Consider the following 10026-nt stretch of genomic DNA (forward strand, 5'->3'; position numbering starts at 1 on the left):
CGCAGCGCCACTCCGCCGCCCCGGCCAGGGCGGGGGTCAAGATGAGGGCGCCCCCAGGTGGCCGTTCTCGGCTGCGGCGATCGCCCTTTGGGGAAAGCACCGCCTGAGTGCAGGGCAGGTTGGCCTGGTGTCGCTTTCCACTTCTCTTGGATCAGGTTACTGTGCTGGGGCCACAGCCTCGCACCTCCGCATCTCTCCATCTTTTCTTATCTTCTCCTTACACCTCTCTCCTTATCTCTCCCTCTACTTTCGCCTCCTTATTCTCTTCTCTTCTCTCCTCTAATCACTCTGGTTCTTCTTCGGACTTACTCCTTTACAATCTTTATTTCCACTCGAAGTTCTTCAGTGTAAATAAATGAGCACACCACAGCTGCCCCACACGGCGATAGTGACAAATACTCCAATCTGACAGATGAATAAACAAAGGCCCAGACAGGTGAAGTGACTTGCTCCAGGTCACACAGCTCATAACAATAAACAGGGCCAGGCGCGGTGGCTCACGCCTGTAATCCCAGCAATTTGGAAGGCCGAGGCGGGCGGATCACCTGAGGTCGGGAGTTCGAGCCCAGCCTGACCAACATGAAGAAACCCCGTCTCTACTAAAAATACAAAATTAGCTGGGCGTGGTGGTGTGCGCCTGTAATCCCAGCTACTCCGGAGGCTGAGGCAGGAGAATCGCTTGAACCTGGGAGGTGGAGGTTGCAGTGAGCCGAGATAGCGCCACTGCACTCTCGCCTGGGCAACAAGAGTGAAAGTCCGTCTAATAATAACAATAATAATAAACGACATTTTTATAGTGCTTTGCTTTCATAGAATGCCATTTAATGTAATACCTGAATGTTCAGACAGTCCTTTTTAAAAAACTGACAGCTGGCCGGGCGCGGTGGCTCAAGCCTGTAATCCCAGCACTTTGGGAGGCCGAGACGGGCGGATCACGAGGTCAGGAGATCGAGACCATCCTGGCTAACACAGTGAAACCCCGTCTCTACTAAAAAATACAAAAAACTAGCCGGGCGTGGTGGCGGGCGTCTGTAGTCCCAGCTACTTGGGAGGCTGAGGCAGGAGAATGGCATAAACCCAGGAGGTGGAGCTTGCAGTGAGCTGAGATCCGGCCACTGCACTCCAGCCTGGGCGACAGAGAGAGACTCCAGACTCCGTCTCAAAAAAAAAAAAAAAAAACACCTGACAGCTTTATTGAGTTATAATTTATATACTATAACATCCACCCAATTTAAGTATGTAATTCAAAGACTTTTAGTATATTTACAGAGCCATGCAGTCATCATCACAATTTAATTTGAAAACACTCCCCCCGCCCCACCCCCACCAAACTTGTGCCCTTTTACAGTCACTCCTCATTCCACCCCTAGCCCCAGGCAAGCACTGATCCAGACACTCTTTTTTTTTTTTGAGATGGAGTCTTGCTCTGTCGCCTGGGCTGGAGTCCAGTGGCCAGATCTCAGCTCACTGCAAGCTCCACCTGCCGGGTTTACGCCCCTCTCCTGCCTCAGCCTCCCGAGTAGCTGGGACTACAGGCACCCGCCACCTCGCCTGGCTAGTTTTTTTGTATTTTTTAGTAGAGACAGGGTTTCACCGTGTTAGTCAGGATGGTCTCGATCTCCTGACCTCGTGATCCACCCGTCTCGGCCTCCCAAAGTGCTGGGATTACAGGCTTGAGCCACTGAGCCTGGACTTTTTTTTTTTTTTTCATTACTCTAGTTTTATAGAAGAATGACTCGACAATCAGGGAAATTAAATAACTTGTCTAGGATCTTATAACTAATAAATAAATACATAAAGTCAGGGTGGAATTTAAGGCTTTATATATCCCAGTCTAAAGTTCTTTCTACCAAAGGATGATATTTCTTCTTCACCATTATTTATTATTTTGTTTTTCTTAACCCCTCTTTTACATAAACTCCCCATTCCTAACCCACTCTCTTGCCCCTCCTCCCTCAGAAAATGCTGAGGGATTTCCCTGAGTCTAAGGAAGCAGTACAGCAATCTTTGTCCTTGGAAATTCTTCTCCATGGCAAGGAATTCTGGGAAGGTGCCAGGCCAGCTTGGGGCTTTGCATAGGTTAATGGCGTTTTCCTCCTCTCTTCCCTGGCAGTCTTGGGGTGGGCCCCAGCCTGGGTTCCGGCCTCTCTTCCGCCAGCTTGAGTGGAAATGGTGACGGAGATGATGCAGTCCAGGTCCGGAAGGGTGGAAGCTGGGAGGGTAAATTTAGTAACGCTATAGCTAAGGTCCTCGGGACCCACTGCCAGGGTCAGATACTCCTTGGAATGCTGGCTGCTGCCCCTGCTTCCTTTCCAAGTCCCCTGGTAGATGGCTTGAAGAGAGAGTGGAGGGAAACCCTGCTTCCCTGGGTCTGCTTCCTTACCCCTCAGTCACACTCTTAGCTTTCCCCAGTAACATTTCACAGCAAGTGGGAAGTTTCTCAGCTTAGCTAGTTGGCCAAGGGATGGGCATGGGGGCACACATTAGTACACAAATGTTCTCACATCCCAGATACCAAAAACATGAGCCAGGGAGAGAGGGATGGGTGATGGGTGAGAGGCAGTGGGGTGGTGGTGGGGAGGATTCAAGTTCTGGCTCTGGAATCTGTCTTACTCCTGGTTCTAATGGTCTAAGCTTTCTATAGCACCTAGCCAATTAAGAACCCAAGAGTTAAGAACCCAATATTCCCAATGTTAGTTATCACTAAAGTTTTTTGTTTTTAATTAAAAAAAAATTTTTTTTAACTGATTGTGTTGGGTTGAGGTTGCTTTCTGGGGAAGAAAAGGTGTAGGAGTTGAGACACCTGGAGATAGCAGAAATAGCTGAGTTTTTCTTTTGTGTCTCCTTTAAGAAAACATCCTACTATAGCCCTGGGAAAAGAGACAAACGGTGAAGAGGAGAATGAAAGATTTCAGGAGGGAGCTCCTGTTTTAGCCCTGCCACCTACCTGGGGGCCCTCTGGCTACCAGTGTCCTTGGAGGGGCCTCCTTGCTGCTTCTCCCACTAAGGTAGATTTTCCCCATCCTGCTTAAGGCTCCACAATGGCCAAGGGTCTTCAGCTGTCAAAATCTGGGTTCTGAGTAGCATAGGGCAAGAAGGCACAGAGGTATAGATTGAGCCCTATAGGACTGTTTGTGCTTACAGTGGCAAGAGGCAGGACTGGTATGGTGTAGTATACATGCTGTGGCTGACTGGAGACTTGGCACTGCTCCCAGACAACTCCCACCCAAGCTCTTTAGCTGCCTCTACTTCCCTTCAGCATGAGCATTTGTGGAATGTTGGTGACTGGTGCTACCTCTGCTCTGAGAACTCTGCCACGGAACCTACTTCTTTCCCTCTCCTGCCCTGACCTTCCCACTCACCAGCTTTCTGCTGTGTCCCTAGGAGCTCTGGAACCTTAGGACCATGGATGCTCTCAACAGGAACCAAATAGGCCCTGGATGCAAGACCCAGACCATAGTGCAGGTGAGTGGGATCAGGGCTGAGGCAAGAGAGATATGGTGGGGATGGCATCAGCTCTTCTACCCCCTTGTGGTCCCAGCCCAAGGATGAAAGGAGCAATTCTGTTCCTCTCTGCCCTTCCCCAGGTCCCAAGCCTATTAACAGCTCAGTCTTTATCTGAATCAGGTTAATTGGTTCACCCAGAAACTACCCGTCGAAAGTCAGAAAGTAGTTTACAGATTGACCCTAGGCTGTATCACTGTCCTTGATCCATGCCTCTATCTTCCCTATACTTGAGATTAGCAGGGGCAAGCAATGGCCAAGTGGATAGCCACGGACAAGTCTGCAGGGACTTCTGGCCCTTCTCTACAGTACCCCTGCTGCTTATCCAATGCCACCCCCACCCCCCACCGCTTTCTCCTTGCTTCTGTTTTAATAGACAAAAGGGACAGTTAAGCCAAGACTTGAGATAAATCCAGTGGGACGAGTTAGTGGCCTAGATTCAGATCTAATTACAATGTAGTGGAATAATGCTCTGTGTAAGATTTTGTGCTAAGCCTTTCAGCACCCTCAGAGCCCTTTGGAGAGGGGCAAGGGCTGGAGAGAGTGCTGGTGTGACTGGTTTAGGGTGGTAAGGTGCTGAGTCTAATGATGCTTGTCCTCCACCCCTACTACCTACAGAAAGGACCCTTGGACCTGATCGAGACAGGCAAAGGGCTGAAAGTGCAAACGGACAAACCCCACCTGGTGAGCCTGGGCAGTGGGCGACTCAGCACAGCTATCACCCTCCTGCCGCTGGAAGAAGGTAAGTGTGAACAGGGCATCTCACTCATCACCCCTCTATCCTTGTAGGCATTCCTGCCCTGGAGGCCCAGCTCCTGCATGTGTTGGGGTCCTTCTACTGTCTGCTGGCAATGCTCGCCTCCCCACCCCACCAGCTTGCTTCCCTTCTCTCTGCCTCCCCAGACTGCCTGCCTTCCTTGGTAGATAATCTGGTTCCATGAGTGGGCTTAAAGATCAGCTTAGAAACAAGGAGGAGACGCCAGGTGTGGTGGCTCACGCCTGTTATCCCAGCACTTTGGGAGGCTGAGGTGGGCGGATCACGAGGTCAGGAGTTCTAGACCAGCCTGGCCAATATGGTGAAACCCCATCTCCACTAAAAATACAAAAATTAGCTGGGCATGGTGGCACGGGCCTGTAGTCTCAGCTACTTAGGAGAATGAGGCAGAAGAATCGCTTGAAGCCAGGAGACGGAGGTTGCAGTGAGCCGAGATCGTGCCACTGCACTCCAGCCTGGGCAACAGAGCGAGACTCCATCACAAAAAAAAAAAAAAAAGAAGAAGAAGAAAAGAAACCATGAAGAGACCACTGACAGAAACAGGAGAACACATTGCTCTTAGCAACCAATGTGGCCAAGAAGAAAAAGGGCCCCACTCCAGGGCATTGGCTTGCACGGGAGGCTATACCATAGGTAGAGAATGGAGAGATGGGAGTTGGGGGCAAGATCTCCTAAGATAAGGCCCTGGCATGGCCCCCTTCACCTTTCAGCTTCTGCCCGCCCTCTCTCCTCTCCTGGCTGCACTTGTTGCCTGGGTGATACTACATTCTCCACATTCTCCAAATACCAGTCCCAGGGGCTCTGTCAGTGGGAGGGGCTGTTCTTGCTGCAGTTAGGGGAGAGCCTGCACTGAAAAGACAGGTTGCACTGAACAGAGAGGTTAGCGAGGGAGATGAAGTGTTGCAGGTAGCAGAAGCGGGGGAGAGAAGAAGGAGAGAAAGGGAGATTTAGAAGAAAGGAGGAGTAGGCTGAAGGGGAAAAAGAAAAAAGGACAATAGGGAGAGGCAGTTGGGGGAATAAGGGAGGATCTGCAGAAAAGCAGTCTTCCTTCTCCATCTGTGGAGTCTGGGTCTTCCCATCTCTGGGCCTCCCATTCTCAGGCAGAGTTTTCTCTGAGAAGAGCTTCTATCGCTTACTGTATAGACCAGGCTCAGGGGCCCAGTAGGGGTGGCCAATGGTGGGCAGAGATTCTCCCTGGAGTAGGAGGTGGAATATGTTTCCACTATGGTCCTCCTTGCCCTGTCACTGCCTCCTCAGCCTGGACAACCCTTCTGATTCAGTTTGCCTCTTGTCTCCAGGGAGGACGGTGATTGGCTCTGCAGCCAGAGACATCTCACTACAGGGCCCAGGCCTGGCTCCAGAGCACTGCTACATCGAGAACCTGCGGGGCACCCTCACCCTCTACCCCTGTGGCAATGCCTGCACTATTGATGGTCTCCCTGTCCGGCAGCCTACCCGGCTCACTCAGGGTAAGGGTGGACACCTCCAGATGGAGGGGGCCTCTGTTTAAAGGCTTGTGTGTCTTAGGCACGGGGGAGACTGGCTGCGGTGGTTGCCATGGCAACTGCCTGAGTGCCCATACTGGGAACGGAGTACTCAGGTGCGTCTGAATGTGCCTAAACAACATACCGAACCCTCTCAGCATCCAGACATGTTTTCAACCTGTTTTTCTTCTCTAGTCACCCCCAACCTGCCTCCACATACTATGGGGAGAGAAGAGGTTCTGATTCCCACCATCAGAGGGCCTGGGGCATGATGGGATTGTTGGTGGTTGTTGGGGAAGAGCAATTGGAGCAGCAGTGAGAGGGTATCAATGGCATTGTTCCATGATGCCAAGAGGAAGTTGTTTTGAGAAGCTGAAGAGGAGGACAAAACTTCCTGATGGGGATGGGGCAAGGGTGAAATCTGAGGACATGCCTGCTCCTGTTACGAGACTGCTGACAGTAGCTTTTGGGTCACGAATATAACCCAAAGCAATAGGCCATTCTGTTGTGTAAGGTGGCTCTAAAAACTAGGCCCCTGGCCAGGCATGGTGGCTCACTCCTATAATCCCAGCAATTTGGGAGGCCAAGGCGGGTGGATCACTTGAGGACAGGAGTTCAAGATCAGCCTGGACAACATGGTGAAACCCTGTCTCTACCCCAAATACAAAAATTAGACACGTGTGGTGGCGCACGCCTGTAGTCCTAGCTACTCAGGAAGCTGAGATAGGAGAATTGCTTGAACCTGGGAGGCAGAGGTTGTAGTGAGCTGAGATGGCGCCATTGCACCCCAGCCTGGGCAACAGAGCAAGACTCTGTCTCAAAAAATAAATCAAATAAATAAAAACTAGGCCCCTAATTACTATGGTTAGCAGGCAGGTAAGTGGTTGGCCCAGGTGGCACTTCGACAGACCAGGTGTGCTCACCCTGGAAACAGGGTTCTGGGCATCAGTTCATACAGTGAGTTGTCAGATTAGGAGAATGAGAAAAACAGATTTGGGTGGAGGTTAGAGGTGAGGTTAAAGGCTAACAGGAGGACAGGAACTTTGGGCTAAGCCTGGCTCTGAGCAGGTTCTGATGGCCTAGCATTGTTTTCTGGGGGCTCTTACTGCCTAGAAGCCCCTTGGAAGTGGCCATCCTACTCACTCCACTGTCTCCTTCTCTCCTCTTCATCCTCCTTAAGGCCTTTCAATGTCACTTCCTTCACAGCTGATTCAGGAGACCTGACCTTTCCCCCATCTTTTTTTTTTTTTTTTTTTGATACGGAGTCTCGCACTGTTGCCCAGGCTGGAGTGCAGTGGCACGATCTCGGCTCACTACAACCTCTACCTCCTAGGCTCAAGTGATTCTCCTGCCTCAGCCTCCCAAGTAGCTGGGATTAGGCATCTGCCACCACACCCGGCTAATTTTTTTTTTTAACCCGTCTTTTCTTCCTGCCCTCGGGTAGGGGGCAGGGCATGCAAAAATTGACTTCAGGGAGGCAGGTCCACCAGTAGCAGCACGCAGGCCATTGCCTTCTCCAGGGCTTCAAGGTCTCTGACTTTGGATGAGAGGAGGAATCCCCCAAAATTGGGGCTTGGCTATGATGGCAGCAGGTTCCTAACAGTCCTGTTCAGTCTCAGAGAGAGCATCTTCTCTAAGATTTGGGAGCATGGAGATGAGACAATAGAGCAGCAAGGAGAGGCAGGACAAAATTTAAAGAAGGCTCAGCACTTACTACCCCCGCCCCAAACCTATCACATTCATCGGTAAGAACTAAGAACGTTGTTCCCCTGCATGTTGTGAGCAGGGTATGCTTGTGTTGTTCATTCTTTCCGGTGCATCATTTAGCTCCCTGAGAAGAGGGAGAGCCTGGGGCCAAGATGGAATTCTGAGGCATTTCCTGTGGCCCCAGTGACCCCTCCCGACTCTTCTCCAGCCAGAAGCCTACCCAGCCAAGTATGTACCCCTCCCACTCTCTTCTGACCCTAAACCCCTTCCCATTTTCTCTCCCCATCCCCCATAGTCTTCTTGTCTGGGCTTGCCTGTCTCCAAAGCTTGGCAGCCTATGGAGGGGTAGGCAGAGGCACAAAGGAATGGGTGTTCTTCTCCCCAGTCCTCCCCCTCCCCTGGGCTCCAGGAGCTGAGGGTTTCCTTGTCTCATCTCTGGAGCAAGGCACCAAGCCCAGCCCTGCCTGGCCCCACTCCGGACATTCTTGGGAGTGTGTTTCCCTGGAAACTGGGTGGTTCGGGGGTGCATGTGCTATCTCTGTGTGTCTGTGTAACTGGAGTGTGTTTATGTAGCTCCGGATGTGTTTGTGACTCTGGGCTTACGAATCTCTGTGTTTGTGTCTTTCTTTGTATTTATGGATCAGTGTGTTCAAGTGGGCAGTAGGGGTGAACTCAGGACTGATGGTACCAAAATGTCTGTGTATGTACTTCTATGTGTATATGAGACCTCACTGGTCATATGCCTATCTGTGGGCATATATACAAGAAGATCATTTTCCCTTCCTTGTTCCCCTAATCTGGCCTTGTAGAGGCGACCCTCCTCTTTGAAAAACAAGGGCTACCCTGGGAATAACAAGGAGCCTACTTTGGCCTTAGATGCATCATTCTGGGCACTGTGCCCAGCCATAGGCAACTTGGAGAGACAGACTTCATGACAAGCAGAGATGGCAGTGACAAGCTCTTCCAGCAGGAATATGCTGGGGCCAGGGGAAGGGGGAGGCGGGCAGAAAACAGATGCCAACCTTTAGCACAGAGCTGTGAACATAGGAGCATGAAGTGAGGGAGCCAGGAAGGTCCTGATTCCACCCCCTGTACCCAGGCATCTTGGCACATCCCACATTGCCCTCTTCTCTACAGAGCAAGGGGTGGAGCTCGGAATAGGACCAAGGGAATGAGGAGGAATCTCAATCTGGGTCTAGGCTGCCCCACCCTGGGACCACAGCGCCAGACCACATGAAAGATCTGGGAGGGAACCAAGCAGGGGAGGACCCAGAAAGCCACCAGCTCAGGGCCCAGGCTGTCTAGACAGTAGATCCCCATCCACTCCTAGCATTTCCTCCGAGCCCTGGTCTCCAGTCTCCTTCATTCCCTAAGCCTCTCACTGGTGGGTAGGGGCTTGCGTGGGGGCCAGCAGAGGAGTGTGGCTGGGGAGCCGGATCTCTGGGTTATCCAGCTGCCTCTCTCTGGGATCCAGGATATTGAACCTCTTTTTTTCCCACCCAGTTATTCCATCTGTAAATTGGGAGTGAAGCCTTCAACCTTTTTCTGTTATGAGACTGATAACAATCTTGACTAATAAAGCTCAAAGGAAGGAGGGCAGAGCGAAGGCTCCCAGCTTCCCACTTCTTTGTGTCTGCCTCCTGCCCTATTTCTTATTGGCGGGCATCCTCTGTGTCTGCCTAGGTCTATCCAGCTGGCCATCACAGTTTCCAGACCGATGAATCACTCTTCCTGAGGAGATTTTTTTTTAAGCCTCCCTTCATTTTGCATTTGACCCTATATGGTTCTTCCTTTTTCCTCAGAAGGGAATAAGATACGTGTGCACACGTGAGTGTGTGCATGTGTATGCACATAGTTGGCAGCATGGGTGAGTGAGCTAGTGGGCTGTTCAGCAAGAATGGAAAACTTGCCTAATTATTCATCTAAGAGGTTGATTTTATTTCAGAGTTTCTCCAGGGACTGAATGAAAGGAAAGCTATGCCTGGGTGAGTGTGTAACTAAAAGGAGTTGTCTGGGGGATGTGTGCATGAGAATAAAGGTGTGTGAGAGACAGTGTGTTTAATGAGGGTGTCTGTGTGACTCAGAGCATGCAGAGATGAAGTAGTGTCAGCGTGACTGAGCAAGTGTTGGTGTGTATCTGAGAGACACTGTGTCAGGCTGTGTGAGCATACAACATTGTGTCCCGTAAGGCTCTGGTGTGCAGGGGCCAGGTCCCTGGAACAAGAGGAACTGGGGGACCTGGCTGGATGGTAGGTATTAATACCTGCCTGGGCTGGGTGCAGTAGCTCATGCCTGTAATCCCAACACTTTGGGAGGCTGAGGCGGGCGGATCACCTGAGATCGGGAGTTCGAGACCAGCCTGACCAACGTGGAGAAACCCCGTCTCTACTAAAAATACAAAATTTGCTGGCTGAGCATGGTGGCTCATGCCTGTAATCCCAGCACTTCAGGAGGCTGAGTCGGGCGGATCACCTGAGATCGGGACTTCGAGACTAGCCTGACCAACATGGAGAAACCCTGCCTCTACTAAGAATACAAAAAAAATTAGCCAGGCAT

The 10026-nt window shown here is 51.1% G+C and overlaps 1 protein-coding gene across 4 annotated transcripts in view; it reads left to right on the plus strand.

Moving 5' to 3' along the window:
- Positions 1 to 10026, plus strand: part of PHLDB1 (pleckstrin homology-like domain, family B, member 1) — a 53152-nt gene that overhangs the window by 4209 nt on the left and 38917 nt on the right. For 2 of the 4 annotated variants that reach the window (XM_011926899.1, XM_011926897.1), the window contains exons 2-5: positions 2852 to 3008; positions 3385 to 3465; positions 4123 to 4246; positions 5578 to 5748. In XM_011926899.1, coding sequence (XP_011782289.1) covers positions 3406 to 3465; positions 4123 to 4246; positions 5578 to 5748 — 355 coding nt within the window. In that variant the 5' untranslated portion in view covers positions 2852 to 3008; positions 3385 to 3405. The remainder of the gene's footprint in view (positions 1 to 2851; positions 3009 to 3384; positions 3466 to 4122; positions 4247 to 5577; positions 5749 to 10026) is intronic. The other 2 variants (XM_011926898.1, XM_011926900.1) reach the window with 1 other exon arrangement.

The sequence above is a fragment of the Colobus angolensis genome, unplaced genomic scaffold, assembly GCF_000951035.1.
Source record: "Colobus angolensis palliatus isolate OR3802 unplaced genomic scaffold, Cang.pa_1.0 Scaffold7, whole genome shotgun sequence".
NCBI classification, from domain to species: Eukaryota; Metazoa; Chordata; class Mammalia; order Primates; family Cercopithecidae; genus Colobus; species Colobus angolensis.